Genomic DNA, 20744 nt, shown 5'->3' with positions numbered 1-20744 from the left:
ATGTAATGGCTGTGATTGGCCAGTAATACTTAGTACGCGTATCGAAGTATATCGATGTAAACTAGGCCAAATACAGTCGTGGACTTTGGATAAACGTCACCTTTCGCAAATTACTTAGTTCATGTCCACGGCTCGTGATAGCTGATAGCCAGTGGGTGATCGCGTATCGCGTATCCGCTGGTAGTCGCTTGACAGTTGATTCCTGAGCAGAAGGGGAGGGGGGGGATCAGTCGATCTCCCGCGGTCGATTAATACACGCTCACCCCGAGACCGCCAACCTCGGTGAAGTAGCTCGGCGACACGTAGTGATATCCGGCCCGGGGCATGGGCGATTCCTTGGACGGCTCCGGGGAACCGTCCCCGGAGTCGCAGAACGTCGCGATCGTCGAATTCCCGACGTTCGTCAATTATCTGCGCAAGGCGGTTACCGTGTTGCTACCGGACGAGGATGCGGTGCCACCCGCGTTCAACCTGGCGCTCGACGAGCGCTATAACCAGGACTGTATACGCAAGTTCTTAGGCGACTCGCAAGTCAGCTCGCTCTACGTCCAGAGGAGCTCGACCAAAGGTGAGCGTTTCGAGGACCCTCGATTGCGAGAGCGTCCTCGTCGTCGAGGAGACGTTCCCGTTCCTCCATTGCTGTTGGAGCAACGGTACATTCAAGTGTGGGAAGAAACGCGTCCTGAAAATCAATCGCGAATTTATACGCCCTGAACGATCTCGCTCCTGCGAGATATGACTCACTCGCTCGCCGGCGAGATCGATATATATATATATATATATATATATATATATATATATATATATATATATATGTATATGGCAAAACGCATTAATATTATCGACTGATGTGTTCGTTTTTTCACCCGATTTTTTGGATCGAATTCCTTCCGTTGCGCCGAATCCGAGCAGTCTCTCTTATCTGTATTTAGATATGTCCGAATAATCGAACGACACCAAATGTCTTAAATATGTCTTCAATATAAAAATTAATTTACTTTCAAAAATAAATACATAGTTATTATACGTATTTTATCTTATATTTGATAATTGAATTTTTATTACATATTTTATTTTATAAAATAAAATATATAATAAAAATATCAAGTATAAATATAATTATATATTTTACAGGATAAAAAAAATACACGTGAGATACGTAGTATATAATATATATAATTATGTAAAAGAATTTTTTATGAATATATAATTTCATTTTGGTAGATAATTTTCTTTTTTAATTCAGTATTATGATTTAATTATTTGTTTATAAACTTTAGATGGTTACTTACATTTGTTGTTCTCTCTTTGTGCAGAAGAAGATAGCGGTGAAGGAGATGAAGACAAGGAGAATGCGAGTTATTATATATCAAATGAGATACATTTTTCAAATCCAAAAATGGCCTCCTTGGTCTTGACAAAACGTGGGATTGTCATCGAAGCTGACAAGTCCATTCACTCTCAAGTGCGTTTAATTACGTTCTCCGATGGACCACCATATGAGACTCTACATGCGATGAGTAAAACCATGGCACCCTATTTCAAAAGTTACGTAAAGGAAACCGGTCGCGCCCACAGGGATGGTGACAAGATGGTACCGTTGGTAGAGAAGAAGATTGCTGAACTCGAGATGGGTTTATTACATTTACAACAGAATATCGATATCCCTGAGATTTCGTTACCGGTTCATCCGATCGTCGCGCAAGTCATCAAGCAATGCGAAGAGGAAGGTCGCAAGCCGAAGGTCGCCGACTTTGGCGATAAGGTGGAGGATTCAACGTTCCTGAATCAATTGCAGAACGGCGTCAACAGGTGGATAAAGGAGATCCAGAAGGTGACGAAACTGAATCGTGATCCAGAGTCAGGTACAGCCTTGCAGGAGATATCCTTCTGGCTGAATCTCGAGAGAGCGTTGCATCGCATCCAGGAGAAACGCGAGAGCATCGAGATCTCTCTGACACTCGATATACTCAAGCATGGCAAGAGATTCCACGCCACGGTGAGCTTCGACACCGACACTGGCCTGAAACAGGCGCTGGCCACCGTGAACGATTACAATCCACTGATGAAAGATTTCCCGATCAATGATCTTTTATCGGCCACCGAACTGGAGAGGATACGCAGTAGCGTGCAGCAGATTTTCATGCACCTGCGGAAGATTCGGAGCACCAAGTATCCGATTCAGAGAGTGCTGAGATTGGTGGAGGCTATTTCGAGAGATTTGGGGCAGCAGTTGCTCAAGGTGTTGGGCACACGACGATTGATGCACATTCCGTTTGACGATTTCGAGAAGGTAATGGCCCAGTGCTTCGAGGTGTTCACCACGTGGGACGATGAGTACGACAAGCTCACGGGTCTGTTGAGAGACGTCGTGAAGAAGAAGCGCGACGAGCACATGAAGATGGTATGGAGGGTGTTGCCGGCGCACAAGAAGCTGCAATCGAGGATGGAGCACATGCGTCGTTTCCGACGACAGCACGAACAGCTGAGAACGGTGATAGTTCGCGTTCTTCGACCTACGGTTCGTCAAAACAGCAACAGTTCCACGATCGAGAACGCTGATAACGATAACGTAAAGGTGGAATTTGCCTTGGACGCCGCGGACGCCAATGCCATCAGCGAGGTCAATTTGGCCTACGAGAACGTGAAGGAGGTGGATTGTCTGGACATCACTAAGGAGGGACAGGAATCCTGGGACGCCGCTGTCCACAGATACGAGGAGCGTATAGAGCGCGTGGAGGCACGAATCACGGCCCATCTTCGAGATCAATTGGGCACGGCCAAGAATGCAAACGAGATGTTTAGGATATTTTCCAGATTCAACGCGCTCTTCGTACGACCGCACATTCGGGGTGCCATTAGGGAGTATCAAACACAGCTCATACAGAGAGTCAAAGACGACATCGAAGCGTTGCATGAAAAATTCAAGGTATCAAATATAAAGTCGATTTTAATTATTTGTACTTTGAAACAAATAAATGCATTGTTTAATTAATTATTAAAATATTAACTTATTATTAAACTTATTAATTTTTATTACAATTTAACTTTATTAAAATGTTTAATTGTTAATAAAATTATTGATTTTATTAAAATTTTAAGTTTATTAAAATTATATCAAATTTACTAAATTATTATTTAAATTAATTAATATAAAAATTTTGTACAGGTTCAATATGCGCAAAGTAAATGCTGCAGAATGAGCATGGTAAGGGATTTGCCACCTGTTGCCGGATCAATAATATGGGTCAAGCAAATTGATTATCAATTGACAATGTATTTGAAACGCGTTGAAGACGTTTTAGGTAATTTTTCAACTATTAAATTTTAAAGATTTATTTTTTCTTGATTTATTAATATTATATGCGCATATCTCTAGGCAAAGGATGGGAGAGTCATATCGAAGGGCAGAAATTAAAAGCTGATGGGGATAGCTTTCGTATGAAGCTGTCGACTCAAGAGATCTTCGATGATTGGGCTCGTAAAGTGCAGGCTCGAAACCTCGGTGTGACTGGACGTATCTTCACGATCGAAAGCCTGCGTTCGAGGACGGGACGCGGCAACGTGTTGAGGCTGAAAGTCAATTTCCTCCCTGAGATTATCACGTTGTCCAAAGAAGTGAGAAACTTAAGGAATCTTGGATTCCGCGTTCCTCTGCCTATCGTGAACAAGGCTCATCAGGCTAACCAGCTGTATCCCTTTGCCATCAGTCTCATCGAGAGCATCAGAACTTATGAAAGAACTCTAGAAAAGGTAAGATAATAATTGGTAATTAGTTTTTAATCCCGACTCACATCCAAAAGTTAAATATTTCTTATCAAATGGACGATTTTCTTATATTTTCAAAGTATTTCTGCGCAATTATCAGTGTTATCTAACGATATATATAGGCAACTTTTAAAGCTTTAAGAGTCTGAACAAAGTGATAGATATTATATTAGGATACTAGTGCCAGGTGTGTGTTGAAGATACATGTTTTAGAATAATTGATATCTCTAATTCCTTGGATCTCCAATATTTTTAGCTTACCAATCGGAGTCCCCATTGTCCCGCACTAAAGGTAGTCATACATGACGCTTGCAGGAATTATGCATCTTGCCTATATATGCAAATACTATTACTGTTTGCCTGCTTAGCTAGTAGAGAGATTTGCAATGCAAAATAATAACAGTTTATTTTCTCGACTGATTTATATATATATATATATATATATATTTGACGATCAGTTGAATCAGTTATTTTCAAATACATGTAGGCTTGTACGGATGTGCGGCAGGTCTAAATAGAAGAATCTACAAAAATCTAAAAAAAATTGTTTATTAAATTTACAAAATATCCTAAGGGATATATAACTAAAATGTAAATGCTAATTAAATTTTATTTTATATATGAAAGCAAATAAAATAAAATTATTTTAAGGCTATCCGCATATCCGGAGGATTGCTTGGAGACAAAATATAATACGCATATAAGAATGTTCCGTCTGTCTGATATAAATATCCAACAACTATCACACAACTTTATATTATCTATATTGAATTTTTAAGTATGCGTACTCTTGAGTTCGGTATTTATTGAATGATATGTCGTAAAACTGTTACACTATATATATTATTTACATATTGCAAATTTAAAAATGTAATTAAACAAATTTTTATTTAGATTGAGGACAAAGCCAGTATTATACCCTTGGTTGCTGGTATGCGTAAAGATGTTCTACAATTGATCTCTGAGGTGAGTTAACAGTGTATAAAGCATGTATCTTTAATATAGTATATTCGTTTTTTTTATACTTGCTTACATTATGATTTTTAAAATAGCATACATTTATTATCTTATTGTATCTTTAAACATTTTAGGGTATCGCTTTAGTTTGGGAAAGCTACAAACTTGATCAGTACGTGCAACGTTTGTCCGATGCTGTCGTTTCCTTCCAAGAAAGGGTGGAGGATCTTCTGGTTGTGGAAGAACAGCTAGACGTTGACGTTCGTTCTCTCGAAACGTGTCCTTATTCCGCGAACACGTTCGCCGACATATTAGCCAAGATCCAGAAATCAGTAGATGAACTGTCTTTGAAAAATTACTCCAATTTACACATCTGGGTAGCGAGACTCGACGAAGAGGTGGAGAAGAATCTGGCCGCCAGATTAGAGGCTGGAATAAAAGCGTGGACCGATGCTCTGACTGGCCACAAGAAGGAAGTAGACTTGAGTATGGACACGGATGCTCCTACACAACCGACTCACAAACCTGGCGGCGATCCAAAGATTCAAAATCAGATCCACGAAGTCCGAATCACCAATCAAACTATGTATCTGTATCCCAGCATCGAGGATGCAAGATTTCAGATAATGCAACAATTATTTGCGTGGCAAGCGATTGTTACGTCGCAGGTTCGTCTGCAGAGCTCGAGATATCAAGTCGGCCTGGACAAGCCTGAATCAGGCACGTACAGAAATTTGCTTACCAAACTACCTACCGGGAAACAACCACTGGAGGCAGCATACGAGGCGGTCGAATCCAAGATGAAGGACGTTGCCGATTACGTTGATCAGTGGCTACGTTATCAGGCCCTCTGGGACCTGCAACCGGGTAATCTTTACGGCAAATTGGGCGAAAATATTAATTTGTGGATGAAGTGCCTAAATGACATAAAGAAAACGAGAACCACCTTCGATACTTCTGACACGAGACGCGAATTCGGACCTGTGATCATAGACTTTGCAAAGGTGCAGAGTAAGGTGTCTCTAAAGTACGATTCGTGGCATAAAGAAACATTGGGTAAATTCGGAACGCTTCTGGGTAATGAAATGGCGAGTTTTCATTCTCAAGTGTCGAAATCTAGGAGCGATTTAGAACAACAATCGATCGAAGCGGCTAGCACATCCGATGCGGTCGGCTTTATAACGTACGTGCAATCCCTGAAACGTAAAATGAAGGCGTGGGAGAAACAAGTGGACATATATCGCGAGGGTCAAAGAATACTCGAACGTCAGAGGTTCCAGTTCCCGTCGTCCTGGCTGCATGTGGACAACATAGAGGGCGAATGGGGCGCATTCAACGAAATCATCAAACGCAAGGATACCAGCATTCAAACGCAAGTTGCATCCTTGCAAATGAAGATTGTTGCCGAGGATAAGGCGGTCGAGACGAGAACCACCGACTTCCTTAGTGATTGGGAGAGGGGCAAACCGGTGGAAGGTCATTTGCGACCGGATGATGCCCTGCAGCAACTGCAATTGTTTGAGAGTAAATTCGCTAGGCTCAAAGAGGAAAGAGACAATGTCGCCAAAGCGAAAGAGGCGTTAGAATTGCAAGAACCAGGCGGAATATCCACCAGCGAAGACAGGATGCAAGTGGTATTCGAGGAGTTGCAAGATTTGAGAGGAGTTTGGTCGGAATTGTCGAGGATATGGGCACAGATTGACGAAACGCGTGAAAAGCCATGGCTCTCCGTGCAACCGCGAAAGTTGCGCCAACAATTAGACACGATGATGGCGCAATTGAAGGAACTTCCAGCGAGATTGAGACAATACTCGTCATACGAATACGTGAAGAAAATGTTGCAGAGTTATACGAAGGTGAACATGCTAATTGTGGAATTAAAATCCGACGCGCTCAAGGAGAGACACTGGAAACAATTGACAAAGCAGCTTAGAGTCAACTGGGTATTGAGTGAGCTGACCCTCGGCCAAGTTTGGGATGTGAATCTTCAGAAGAATGAGAGTATAGTTAAAGATATTATCCTCGTGGCTCAAGGAGAAATGGCTCTCGAAGAATTCCTGAAACAGGTACGCGAGTCCTGGCAAACATACGAACTGGACTTGATAAATTATCAAAATAAATGTAGGCTGATACGTGGGTGGGACGATTTGTTCAACAAGGTGAAGGAACATATCAATTCGGTGGCCGCTATGAAATTATCACCGTATTATAAAGTGTTCGAGGAAGAAGCTCTGACTTGGGAAGAAAAATTGAATAGAATCAACGCTTTGTTCGATGTATGGATAGATGTACAGCGACGATGGGTCTATCTCGAAGGTATATTTTCTGGTAGCGCAGATATTAAAACACTATTACCCGTGGAAACGTCACGCTTCCAGAGTATTAGTTCTGAGTTTCTGGGATTGATGAAAAAAGTATCGAAATCTCCCATGGTCACAGATGTTTTGAACATTCCTGGCGTTCAGAGAGCGCTCGAACGTTTGGCAGATCTTCTCGGTAAGATACAGAAGGCGCTGGGTGAATATCTGGAAAGAGAACGTACGTCTTTTCCACGCTTTTACTTTGTCGGTGACGAAGATTTGCTGGAGATTATCGGTAACAGTAAAAATATTGCAAGACTGCAGAAGCATTTCAAGAAGATGTTTGCCGGCGTGGCCGCCATTCTGTTGAACGAAGATAATACAATTATCACTGGTATCGCTTCGCGCGAGGGAGAGGAAGTTATATTCCAGAATCCCGTGTCGACAATCGATCATCCCAAGATCAACGAATGGTTGTCGCTCGTCGAGAAGGAGATGCGTGTGACGCTCGCCTCGAGTCTCGCGAAGGCAGTACAAGATATTAAACAATTCAAGGACGGAAATATAAACCCGCAGGCGTTTATGTCGTGGTGTGACAATTATCAGGCCCAGATAATAGTTCTAGCTGCGCAGATTCTATGGTCGGAAGACGTGGAAGCGGCGCTACACGAGGCGCAAGCGGATCCCAGCAAAAATCCGCTGGAACGGGTTTTAGTACAAGTGGAGGGTACATTGAACGTTCTGGCTGACTCGGTTCTTCAAGAACAGCCGCCTCTAAGAAGAAAGAAACTGGAGCATCTAATCAACGAATTTGTACATAAACGCACCGTCACCAGACGATTGACCGCCAACAAAGTCTCGAATCCAAAGGCTTTTGAATGGCTGTGCGAGATGAGATTCTACTTTGATCCGAGACAAACGGAAGTTCTTCAACAGCTTACGATACACATGGCGAACGCCAAGTTCTCTTATGGATTCGAATACCTGGGGGTACAAGATAGGCTGGTGCAGACGCCGTTGACCGATAGATGTTATCTGACGATGACACAAGCGTTGGAAGCTCGACTGGGCGGATCGCCGTTCGGGCCAGCCGGCACAGGAAAGACCGAATCCGTGAAAGCGTTGGGTCATCAGCTCGGAAGATTCGTATTGGTATTTAATTGCGACGAGACATTCGATTTCCAGGTAATTCAGATCTCGATATCAAAGTTATAACGCTAAAGAGAAACGTTATTATTTATTGACAATATTATTTATTATTTTTACAGGCTATGGGTCGTATATTTGTCGGCCTTTGTCAAGTGGGCGCGTGGGGCTGTTTCGACGAATTTAATCGTTTGGAAGAGCGTATGTTATCCGCTGTCTCTCAACAAGTACAAACGATTCAAGAGGCGCTCAAGAGCCAGATGGAGGGCAAGAAAGAAGGAACTCTCTGTGTCGAATTAGTCGGAAAGCAAGTCAAAGTCTCGACGGATATGGCTATATTCATCACCATGAATCCAGGATACGCCGGACGTTCTAATCTGCCTGACAATCTGAAGAAGCTTTTCAGATCGCTCGCTATGACCACGCCCGATCGGCAACTGATTGCCGAAGTAATGCTCTTCAGTCAAGGTTTCCGTTCCGCGGAAAAATTGGCCTGTAAAATTGTGCCGTTTTTCAAGTATGTATCCGCGTAGGACACAGTAGTTAAGTTCGCATAGCAAAGCTTATATCTTTCAATTGTGAATTTTTTATGTCTTTCCAGGCTCTGTGACGAGCAACTTTCTAATCAGTCTCATTACGACTTTGGATTGCGTGCACTTAAATCCGTGCTGATCTCTGCCGGAAACGTGAAACGCGATCGTATACAAAAGATCAAAGAGGGCATGCAGAGTCGTGGAGAGACCAATATTGACGAAGCCTCGATCGCTGAGAATCTACCCGAACAAGAAATACTCATTCAATCTGTATGTGAAACGATGGTTCCCAAATTGGTCGCCGAAGACATCCCGTTGTTATTCAGTTTGTTGAGCGACGTGTTCCCTAATGTGAATTACACCCGCGCGGAAATGAAGGGTAAATCATTGAAATAAAATAAAAAACGAATGTGTGTTTGTATAAATATTTAGTATTTTTACATATATGTATGTATTTTATTCTCTCTAGGATTGAAGGACCAAATCAGAAAAGTATGCGCCGAGGAATATCTAGTATGCGGTGAAGGAGACGAGCAAGGCGGCGCCTGGCAAGAAAAGGTTACTACTTTCCTAAAATATATTTATTTTTTTAAATTCTATAAATTTGTTATAAATGATATTTGACACACAAATGAATATTATTAAACACGCTAATCATCTTTTTACGCACTAATACACATTACTATTATATTCTTATGCCACTCTAATTAAAATACTAACTACAGATTTATAGATATTAATTCTACACATCACTTACATTTTTCTACACATTAAATAATCATGCTTAAAGACTTTATTTTTATATTGTTTATGCTTACTAAGGAATCGGTTGGTGAGACGTGGGTAGAAAAGGTGAGATTGACTTAAATTTAATCACATTTGCGTGTACATTTCATATTTTTTTTTATCTTTTTCGTTTGTATTTCGCATTATGCTGGCATCGCTATTAATCATCTTCACCCCTTCCTGCCACAGTCTTCCACTTATAATGTATTGTTTATTTAGGTGCTTCAATTATACCAAATTTGTAACTTGAATCATGGACTAATGATGGTCGGCCCGAGCGGATCCGGTAAAACCATGGCGTGGAAAGTTCTGCTCAAAGCGTTGGAACGATTCGAGGGTGTGGAAGGCGTTGCCCACGTGATCGACCCGAAAGCGATCAGCAAGGAAACTTTATACGGCGTGTTAGATCCGAATACGCGCGAGTGGACCGACGGTCTCTTCACGCATATACTGAGAAAGATAATCGACAACGTAAGAGGTGAAATCAATAAACGACAATGGATCATATTCGACGGAGACGTCGATCCAGAATGGGTCGAGAATTTGAACTCTGTATTGGACGATAATAAGCTTCTCACTCTACCCAACGGCGAACGTCTGAGTTTACCGCCGAATGTAAGAGTAATGTTCGAGGTGCAAGATCTAAAGTACGCCACCCTGGCCACCGTATCGCGTTGCGGTATGGTTTGGTTCTCGGAGGACGTGCTGTCGACGGAAATGATATTCGAGAACTATATGCTACGCTTACGAAATATACCACTGGAGGACGGCGAAGAGGACAATCTTAGCAAAAAGGCCACGGATAAGGAGGACACTATATCGCCAGCGTTGTCGGTGCAACGTGAAGTCGCCAGCATCATGCAGAGCTACTTCGCGCCTGACGGCTTGGTAGTAAGATGTCTCGAGTATGCCATGAAGCAAGAGCACATAATGGACTTTACGCGTTTGCGAGCGCTCAGTTCTCTGTTCTCCATGTTGAATCAAGCCGTACGTAATGTACTGCAGTACAATCATACGCACACTGACTTTCCCCTGCCGAGTGAACAACTGGAACGTTACATGCCCAAGTGTTTGGTCTACGCGCTTCTGTGGAGTTTCGCGGGAGACGCCAAATTGAAAGTTAGATCCGACTTGGGTGACTTTATCAGATCAATCACGACTGTACCTTTACCTTCTCAGAATAATATACCGATTATAGACTTTGAAGTGAACATACACGGTGAATGGTTACCTTGGAGCAACAAAGTTCCTCAGATCGAAGTGGAGACTCACAAGGTCGCCAGCCCAGATATTGTCGTACCTACTTTAGACACTGTGAGACATGAAAGTTTATTGTACACTTGGTTGGCCGAACACAAGCCACTGGGTAAGTAACTGTAATATTCGCACAATAGAAAGACGAATAGATGCATTTATTTATGACATTTATCGAGAGAAACAATTGTATATTTGTTTGCAGTGCTCTGTGGACCACCTGGTTCCGGTAAAACCATGACGCTCTTTTCGGCTTTGCGAGCGCTACCGGATATGGAGGTCGTTGGGCTTAACTTCTCCTCCGCCACGACACCCGAATTGTTATTAAAGACTTTCGATCATTATTGTGAATATCGTAAGACGCCCAACGGCGTTGTGCTGTCTCCAGTGCAGTTAGGCAAATGGTTAGTTTTATTCTGCGACGAGATCAATTTACCCGACATGGACAATTATGGGACGCAGCGTGTAATCTCCTTTTTACGGCAATTGGTGGAACACAAAGGCTTCTATAGAACCAGTGATCAGGCCTGGGTCACTCTAGAAAGGATTCAATTTGTAGGCGCCTGTAACCCACCTACAGATCCTGGCAGGAAACCTCTCAGTCACAGATTCCTGCGACACGTGCCCGTCATTTACGTCGATTATCCTGGAGAAACTTCCCTGAAACAGATTTACGGCACATTTACACGCGCTATGCTTAGGTAAATCTCATTCACATTTTTCATAACTAAAAATTATATTGCGTTACATATCGACTAATACGAAAGAAATGTTTATTATTAAATTATAGATTAACGCCTAATCTGAGAGGTTACGCGGAAGCCTTGACGAATGCAATGGTGGAGTTTTATCTGGCTTCCCAGGAGAAATTCACCCAGGATATGCAACCGCACTACGTATATTCGCCGCGAGAGATGACACGTTGGGTACGTGGCATCTGTGAAGCCATTAGACCGCTGGATAATCTCTCTGTTGAAGGTTTGGTGCGCCTGTGGGCCCACGAGGCTCTTCGTCTGTTCCAAGACAGATTGGTAGAGGAATCCGAGAGAGCTTGGACGAACAAAAACATAGACACCGTAGCTCTGAAGCACTTTATGTCGGTTGACAGAGAGAGGGCATTGATGAGACCAATTTTGTACAGCAACTGGCTGTCGAAAGATTACGTGCCGGTAAACAGAGAAGAGCTAAGAGATTACGTTCGTGCGAGGTTGAAAATATTCTATGAGGAAGAACTGGATGTGCCATTGGTACTTTTCGATGAGGTTCTAGAACATGTTTTACGGATTGACAGAATTTTCCGACAGCCTCAGGGACATTTGTTACTGATTGGTGTCTCTGGCGCTGGAAAGACAACTCTGTCGAGATTCGTTGCATGGATGAATGGGTTGTCTATCTTTCAAATTAAGGTAATTTCTACGCGTTGTTTTTATATATGCAAAACATTGTATTGTAATTTTTTTTTAATCCATCACTATATGATATAGGTGCATAACAAATACACGGGTGAAGATTTCGACGAAGATTTGCGGCAAGTATTAAGACGATCCGGTTGTAAGGACGAAAAAATAGCTTTCATTCTCGACGAGTCCAACGTGTTGGATTCTGGTTTCCTCGAGCGAATGAACACATTACTCGCCAACGGAGAAGTGCCTGGATTGTTCGAAGGCGACGAATATACGACGCTCATGACGCAGTGCAAGGAAGGCGCTCAACGGGAGGGTCTGATGCTGGATTCAAACGAAGAATTGTACAAGTGGTTCACCGGCCAGGTTATGAAAAATTTGCATGTCGTGTTTACGATGAATCCAAGCACGGACGGTCTAAAGGATCGCGCGGCAACGTCGCCCGCGTTGTTCAATAGATGCGTGCTGAATTGGTTCGGCGATTGGTCGGATAACGCATTGTTCCAAGTCGGCAAGGAGTTTACTAATCGCGTCGACCTGGAGAGACCGATGTGGAGGTGTCCGGATTTCTTCCCGTCCGTATGCTCGCTGATCCCGTCGCAACCGTCGCACAGAGACGCCGTCATAAACGCGTGCGTTTACGTCCACCAGACTCTGCATAAAGCGAACGCACGGCTGGCCAAACGAGGCGCCCGAACCATGGCGATTACACCGCGCCACTATTTAGATTTCATTAATCACTTTGTGAAACTGTATCAAGAGAAGAGGAGCGATCTGGAGGAGCAGCAATTGCATTTGAATGTCGGTTTGAGCAAAATCGCCGAGACAGTGGAGCAAGTGGAAGAGATGCAGAAGAGTTTAGCTGTCAAATCTCAGGTGAGATGGGTTGAATTTATGAGAAATTTTTCTTCTTTTTTTTTTTTTTTTAATGAAATAGAATTTTTAATCGACATCATTCCGCAATTGTTTTCATAGGAATTGCAAGCCAAGAATGAAGCTGCGAATGCAAAACTAAGGCAGATGGTGAAGGATCAGCAGGAAGCGGAGAAGAAGAAGGTACAGAGTCAAGAGATTCAACAGCAATTGGCTATTCAAACGGTGGCTATCAACCAAAAGAGGGATGATGTCATGGCGGATCTTGCTCTTGTCGAACCAGCCGTTATCGATGCTCAAAATGGTACGTATTTTCAACAATATGTATTTTATTACATTATTATAGAAAATTTCTGAAAATGTGATTCATGCGCTTGGATCTCTATAGTAAAACATTAATTCTCTACTAATTCATCAGGCATATTTTGATAATGTTATTTGCCAAAATTATGGTATACATCGAGAGTTGTGTATTGATTATTACTGCGAAAATATAGTCAAGGAACACGGAGGCAACCTTTTTGTACGTATGTTTATGCTGTTTTTGAATTGTGTTCGCTTTAAAATTGCGATCTACGCGGCTACTACTACTTGTACCGAAACATCCGCAACGAGTATAGCCGTGAAGGCGATTAAGCGGCAGCATCTCGTCGAAATACGTTCTATGGCGAATCCACCCGCGGTGGTGAAGCTGGCGTTAGAGTCCATATGCCTGTTACTGGAGGAGAACGCTACAGATTGGAAACAGATTCGTGCCGTTATAATGAAGGACAGCTTCATCCCTACCATCGTCAACTTCAACACAGAGAGCATCATGTAAGGGAAACGTAACGGCCTGTTGAACGCTCGCGCGGGACTCTAATACAAGTCACTTTATAACAGCTTGATACATGTTCTGTTCTCTCATCCGTTAATTTCAGCGCCACGCTCGTGTCGTTACATCGTTACAACTGCAAGGAGAGATCACGTGCTTGACAACAAGGTTGCTAAACGAATGCTTCGTCAAATCGTTTATCTCTTTGCAAATGTAAAGATGAGACACGTAACACATGTATATAATATATATGTATGTATGTGTTGCCCTTTTACACTCAATGCAATACTCGTAACACTCGTCGAGGAAGGCTTTTGCGGCCTTGACCTTACCCATAACTTTGCTCGCGCATTTTCCTCTTTGTACTAATAATCGTGCCCTTTGATTTTTCATACAGCGGTGAAATCGATAAAGAAACAGCATTTAGTCGAAGTTCGTTCCATGGCGAATCCGCCGGCGATCGTGAAGGTCGCGTTGGAGTCTATCTGTCTGTTGCTCGGCGAGAATGCCAGCGACTGGAAATCTATCCGCGCGGTCATCATGAGAGACAATTTTATCAATACCATTGTCTCTAATTTCAGTACCGAGGACATTACGTAAGCATGAATTCGTTTTCTTATCGTTTGGTTTTATTTTATGCGATATCGAGGGATTAGCAAACTTAGAGAGAGAGAGATACATTATTATTGCACTGAATTATAATTTTATTTAATTACGCTTTGATTTGACGGTCAAAATATTATATTATAAATTTAACTACTATATTATTATATTCGAGCATTACGTTCACGTGCTTGCGGTGTTTATCAAGTTGTTGATGAAGTCAAAATACACTGTCGTGAAAGATTCTTGTACATTTTTTGCAAAATATGCGCCATGTATATATTGTATGATAATCATGTTCCTTATTTCTTATTTAATTGCTTGCATTTAATTTGACGAAAACTTTTTTATCGCTTTAAAAACACATAACCGAGATGTATATGTTAACAAATTTTCATTGCAAAAGTTAACTACTGCCATTCCTTTATTGCATGATAACAATGATTGATAAATTCGTTATTAACATTAAATTGTGTATAAATTTTATTGAAATAACGACATATATTTACATATATTAAACGAAATGTTCTAATCAAATTTAACACAACGTGTAACAGAGTACTGTACGAAATATATTGTTTTTTTAGTTAATATTTAGAGTAAGATTGATTTTTAAATTAATATCTAAGCAATAATTTTGCTTTATCAAAATTGTATGAAATATTTCAGTAGAACATTGTATTAAAATAGAATCAATCACATTCTTTGTTATAAAAGTAAATTAATCCAAATTTTACTTAGCGATGAGGTCAGAGAAAAAATGAAGGGCCGTTATCTGAGTAATCCTGACTACAACTTTGAAAAAGTGAATCGCGCTAGTTTGGCTTGCGGTCCTATGGTGAAGTGGGCCATAGCACAGGTAATTTTTTCGCTTGTAATGGTATATATAAAACTGTCAAGGAAACAAATCTCAAGATAAATAAATATATTTTCAGATCGAATACGCTGACATGTTGAAGCGAGTTGAACCCTTACGCGATGAGCTTTACTCTCTGGAGCGACAGGCGGAAACTAACAAACTGAAAGGCGAAGAGGTGAAGAACTTGATCACTCAATTGGAACGGAGTATAGCGTCCTACAAAGAGGAGTACGCTCAGCTTATCTCGCAAGCGCAAGCCATCAAAGCCGATCTGGAGAGCGTGCAGGCCAAGGTGAACAGATCGATCGCTTTGCTGAAATCCCTGGTCATAGAGAGAGAAAGATGGGAAGCGACGAGCGAAACGTTCAAGAGTCAGATGTCGACGATAATCGGGGACGTTCTATTGTCCTCTGCCTTCTTGGCTTATGCCGGTTATTTCGATCAACACGTAAGCTTCAGAATTCTTTTTTGTATTTTTCGATGAATTTTATGACAAATTCGTATGTCAATGTAACGAAGGGCGCGCTTGTTTCAGTATCGTCAAAATCTCTTCACCACATGGTGTCAACATCTGCATCACGCGAATCTGCAATTCAGGCCCGACATCGCCAGAACAGAATATCTGTCCAATCCGGACGAACGTTTGAGGTGGCAGGCTAACGCGTTGCCGACTGATGATCTGTGCACCGAGAACGCGATCATGTTGAAGCGCTTCAACAGATATCCGTTGATCATCGATCCGTCCGGTCAGGCGACGGAATTCATCATGAACGAGTTTAAGGATCGGAAGATTACAAAGACCAGCTTCTTGGACGATTCGTTTAGGAAAAATCTCGAGAGCGCTTTGCGCTTTGGTAATCCATTGCTGGTCCAGGACGTGGAGAATTACGATCCGATATTGAATCCCGTGTTGAATCGAGAACTTAGACGAACCGGTGGACGCGTGTTGATCACCCTCGGTGATCAGGATATAGATCTCTCGCCCTCCTTCGTCATCTTTCTGTCGACGAGGGATCCTACGGTTGAATTCCCGCCGGACATCTGTTCGCGCGTGACATTTGTCAACTTTACTGTTACGAGAAGTTCCCTGCAAAGTCAGTGCTTGAATCAGGTGCTAAAGGCCGAACGTCCGGACATCGACGAAAAGAGATCCGATCTGCTGAAGCTGCAGGGAGAGTTCCATTTGCGGCTACGACAACTTGAAAAGTCTCTATTGCAAGCGTTGAACGATGCCAAAGGTAAGATCTTGGACGACGATTCCGTGATCACGACTCTCGAGACTCTAAAACAAGAGGCTGCCGATATCAGTAAAAAGGTGGAAGAAACGGACAAGGTCATAGCAGAGATCGAGACGGTCTCTCAGCAGTACATGCCTCTATCTCAGGCGTGTTCGAACATGTACTTCACGATGGACAGCCTCAATCAGGTACATTTCCTGTATCAATATTCGCTGAAGATGTTCTTGGACATCTTCACGTTTGTGCTGTCGCAAAATCCGAAATTATCTGGCATGTCGGATTACGGCCAACGACTCACGCTCATAACGCGCGATCTCTTTGCCGTATGTTACGAAAGAGTCGCGCGTGGGATGTTACATACGGATAGATTGACATTTGCCCTGCTGCTATGTCGTATCCACCTGAAGGGCATACCCACGGAATCCATGTACGACAGTGAATTCACCTTCTTCCTGCGAGGTAAGGAGGGCGTGCTCAATATCCGAGCACCACCGGTGCCAAATCTGAGCTCGGAACAGCAGGAGGCGATGATGCGTCTGAGCATAAGACTACCCGCCTTCAAGAGACTAGCGGACAAGATTCAAGAGAGCGCGGATTCATTTAGCGCGTGGTTGCAGTCACCCACGCCGGAGACATGCGTGCCAAAGCTCTGGGACGAAGAGAAACCGTTATCACCCACGGGAACGGCGATGCATCAGTTGCTGGTAATACAGGCCTTCCGGCCGGATCGCGTGATCGCGGCTGCGTCCCTCGTCGTGGCCTCTGCTTTCGGTGACTCCTTCATGCCGGCTGCGGAGGCCGAACTTGACTTTGCGTCCGTCGTCGAGCACCAACTGAAGGCGACCGTGCCGACTCTGTTGTGCTCGGTACCGGGCTTCGACGCTTCGGGCCGAGTAGACGATTTGGCCGCGGAATTGGGCAAGCAAATAGCCAGTATCGCTATTGGATCGGCGGAGGGATTCAATCAGGCCGACCGTGCAATTAATATGGCTGTGAAAGCCGGCAGGTGGGTGCTCCTGAAGAACGTACACCTCGCCCCGCAATGGTTAGTACAACTAGAGAAGAAACTGCACAGCTTGCAACCACACGCCAGTTTCCGCTTATTCTTAACGATGGAGATCAATCCGAAGGTACCGGTGAATCTACTGAGAGCCGGTAGGATCTTTGTATTCGAGCCGCCTCCCGGCATACGAGCGAATCTTTTGCGCACATTCAGCACCGTGCCCGCCTCGAGGATGATGCGAGCGCCCAATGAGCGAGCCCGTCTCTATTTCTTACTTGCCTGGTTCCACGCGATCGTGCAGGAACGACTGCGTTACGCACCGCTGGGCTGGGCCAAGCACTACGAGTTCAACGAGAGTGACTTACGAGTCGCTTGCGACACCCTGGACACATGGATCGAGGCCACAGCTATGGGCAGAACAAATCTACCGCCTGAGAAGGTACCTTGGGACGCTCTGGTGACCCTTCTATCTCAGTGCATCTATGGCGGTAAGATTGACAACGATTTCGATCAACGTCTTCTGGCTTCGTTCCTGCGTAAGCTCTTCACGCCACGCTCGTTCGAAGCTGACTTTGCTCTAGTCGCCAATATCGACGGAGCGCAAAGCAATCAAAGACACATTACGATGCCGGACGGTACTAGACGTGATCACTTCTTGAAGTGGATCGAATCTCTCTCGGATAGACAGACACCTTCCTGGCTTGGTCTCCCGAATAACGCGGAGAAGGTACTTTTGACCACAAGAGGAACCGATTTAGTCTCCAAGCTGCTTAAGATGCAACAGTTGGAGGACGAGGACGAACTGGCGTACTCGCACGAAGAGTCTTTAGTTACGCCAAGGGAAGCCGAAGCGGATGGTCGGCCATCTTGGATGAGGACTTTACACAATTCAGCTTCCACTTGGTTACAATTGCTACCAAAGAACTTGCCGATCTTAAAGAGAACGGTAGAGAATATCAAAGACCCGTTGTACAGATACTTCGAGAGGGAAGTCAACAGCGGGGCGAAATTACTTCAAGACGTTATCCACGATTTGGAGGATGTTGTATTAATCTGTCAAGTAAATATTTTGTTTCTTTCAAAAGAAAATGTTAACTCAAGTATTCGGGATAATCACACTTTCTACATCTTTGACAGGGCGAGAAGAAACAGACCAATTATCACAGAACGATGCTATCCGAATTGGTAAAGGGTATTTTGCCAGGAGGTTGGAGAAGATATACCGTACCCAGAGGGTGTACGGTCATACAGTGGATCACCGATTTCAGTCACAGGGTCTCACAGTTGCAGGAAGTCTCACGTTTAGTCTCTCAGGGGGGAGCAAAGGAGATAAAGGTCTCTTTTCGATTCTTTTTCAAATAATCGACCTCTTTTTTTTTCCGAATATTTTTTTTATTATTGTAAATAATTTCACAATTGTTGTTACGTAAACCTTGTTGAATTTGCATTATAAATCTAAAATAATTTTTCAGAGTTTCCCAGTTTGGCTTGGAGGCCTGTTGAATCCCGAAGCGTACATCACCGCGACCAGACAGTGCATCGCGCAGGCCAACAGCTGGTCGCTCGAGGAACTGCAATTAAACGTAACTATCGGCGACGGCGACAACATCGCTACGGATGATTGTTCATTCGCCGTTACCGGTCTGAAGCTGCAGGGCGCGCAATGTAAGGATAATCAGTTGTACTTAACCTCGACCATTATGACCGATTTACCGGTCACAATGTTGAGGTGGGTGCGATCGTCCACGGAGGATATCCGAAGGGGCAAATTATCTTTACCGGTTTACTTGAACAGTACCCGTACCGAGCTTCTGTTCACTGTCGATTTGAATATCGCTCCTAGTCAAGAACCGCACAGTTTTTACGAGAGAGGGGTCGCTGTCTTGACATCCACCGCTTTGAATTAATATTAATCACTCGATAATTACTCGAGGCCGTTTTAGCGCGAATTGTATTGCTTATAATCACAAGTAATTTTACGATAACAATTTAAGATACGTTGCCGCATGTTACGGGATATGTTTGTAAAGAAAATGATGGCACAGAGTAACATGCTACACTAAAAGAATATAAAAATAACTATTAAAAGAAATCTATATTTTACACGAATTGCTTTTAAGTTTCCAATGGATTTTTGTGCTAAATGTACAATTAGAAACAAACATGTTCGGGACGTATAATTAAATGTTATATATATATATCATTCGTTTATTAGAATTAATATCTTCACGAGAAGGAAGTTGTAATATATCTATATAGTTTATTTAATTTTATATACGTTCTTAAAAGAAAAAAACTCCCTTCTCCTCTCAAGTATATTCTTCTGTAACAAAGTTACATTACGTTTTCGCCCAAATGTAAGTATATGTCAAGATATTATAGTGTTTATAACACGGAATCTTAACTGGCATCTAATAAAGTCGTACTATGACAGTACTATTTATCTCAGCTATACATATATATGAAATATTCAATTATAAATCCTTAACACACATATATATCCTCTTGTCTTTATTTAATTTAATATGCCAAAGATTATATAAGTTAATAACAATTTTACTTTTTTTTTATATACATTTCAACTAGATTTATCACAGCAAAAACCGATTTTTAAGGATAGATATGATTCACAATTCACACGAAATAAATCATATAATAATAAGCTACATCTTATCGCTATTAAAAACAAAAAAAAATAAATACAGTCTTTGAACTAGCAGCCAAGGTGACCGGTTCTTTATCGCCGTACTTACTTTATCAGCATATAATTCTGAAGAGGTGCTTTATCCATCGTAAACATTTTTTACAAGAAGAAAGATAACTCTATTTATTTAATGACATATTGCATATATATATTGTTGCAATTAACTGTGGTTCTTATGATATTTTTATCTTCTATATGATACGAGAAAATTTCACATATGTGTGGGATGTGGAGGTATTGAGAAATAATAAACACTTGAATTTTTTTTTATTTCACATTATAATTATCGCAAACATTACATATATCGTTACTTTTTGTACAGCATTACTATACGTCAAAGTTATTTTGCCCAGGGTACACAAATATTACAACTGCATTTTACTATTATAAGATGTATGAAAAGAAAGTATTCCGTGTCTAGATTTTGCGTGTATGTACTTATACAAAAGATATACACTAATAAAACAGTAACTCTGAACAGGATAAGGAAACAATAATAATGG

At 42.3% G+C, this 20744-nt stretch overlaps 1 protein-coding gene across 8 annotated transcripts; it reads left to right on the top strand.

Moving 5' to 3' along the window:
• The first annotated feature begins 117 nt into the window (after positions 1 to 117).
• Dhc64c (dynein heavy chain, cytoplasmic) lies at positions 118 to 20648 on the top strand. 8 transcript variants are annotated; one of them, XM_072896621.1, is made up of 22 exons: positions 118 to 568; positions 1317 to 2929; positions 3170 to 3305; positions 3380 to 3753; positions 4025 to 4060; positions 4663 to 4734; positions 4860 to 8210; positions 8294 to 8688; positions 8773 to 9083; positions 9174 to 9262; positions 9527 to 9556; positions 9710 to 10856; positions 10950 to 11445; positions 11535 to 12150; positions 12229 to 13023; positions 13123 to 13324; positions 14232 to 14430; positions 15179 to 15296; positions 15373 to 15744; positions 15832 to 18597; positions 18675 to 18872; positions 19010 to 20648. In XM_072896621.1, the coding sequence occupies exons 1-22, from the start codon at positions 325 to 327 to the stop codon at positions 19442 to 19444; spliced, it is 13995 nt and encodes a 4664-aa protein (XP_072752722.1). In that variant the 5' UTR covers positions 118 to 324; the 3' UTR covers positions 19445 to 20648. The 8 variants fall into 8 exon arrangements, with proteins under 8 accessions (XP_072752722.1, XP_072752723.1, XP_072752726.1 ...); XM_072896622.1 differs by lacking the exon at positions 14232 to 14430 and adding an exon at positions 13641 to 13836; XM_072896625.1 differs by lacking the exon at positions 4025 to 4060.
• The last annotated feature ends 96 nt before the right edge of the window (positions 20649 to 20744 follow it).

Source organism: Anoplolepis gracilipes, chromosome 7 (genome assembly GCF_047496725.1).
Source record: "Anoplolepis gracilipes chromosome 7, ASM4749672v1, whole genome shotgun sequence".
Lineage (NCBI taxonomy): Eukaryota > Metazoa > Arthropoda > Insecta > Hymenoptera > Formicidae > Anoplolepis > Anoplolepis gracilipes.
This window is presented reverse-complemented; position numbering and strand designations above follow the sequence as displayed.

What these genes read in the sequence shown, in the direction of transcription:
- Dhc64c (XM_072896621.1), top strand. Translation starts at nt 325, where the DNA reads ATGGGCGATTCCTTGGACGGCTCCGGGGAACCGTCCCCGGAGTCGCAG. An exon ending in TGTCTATCTTTCAAATTAAG is followed by an intron (nt 12,151 to 12,228) that starts GTAATTTCTACG and finishes TATATGATATAG; the next exon opens with GTGCATAACAAATACACGGG. An exon ending in TTCAGTACCGAGGACATTAC is followed by an intron (nt 14,431 to 15,178) that starts GTAAGCATGAAT and finishes AATTTTACTTAG; the next exon opens with CGATGAGGTCAGAGAAAAAA.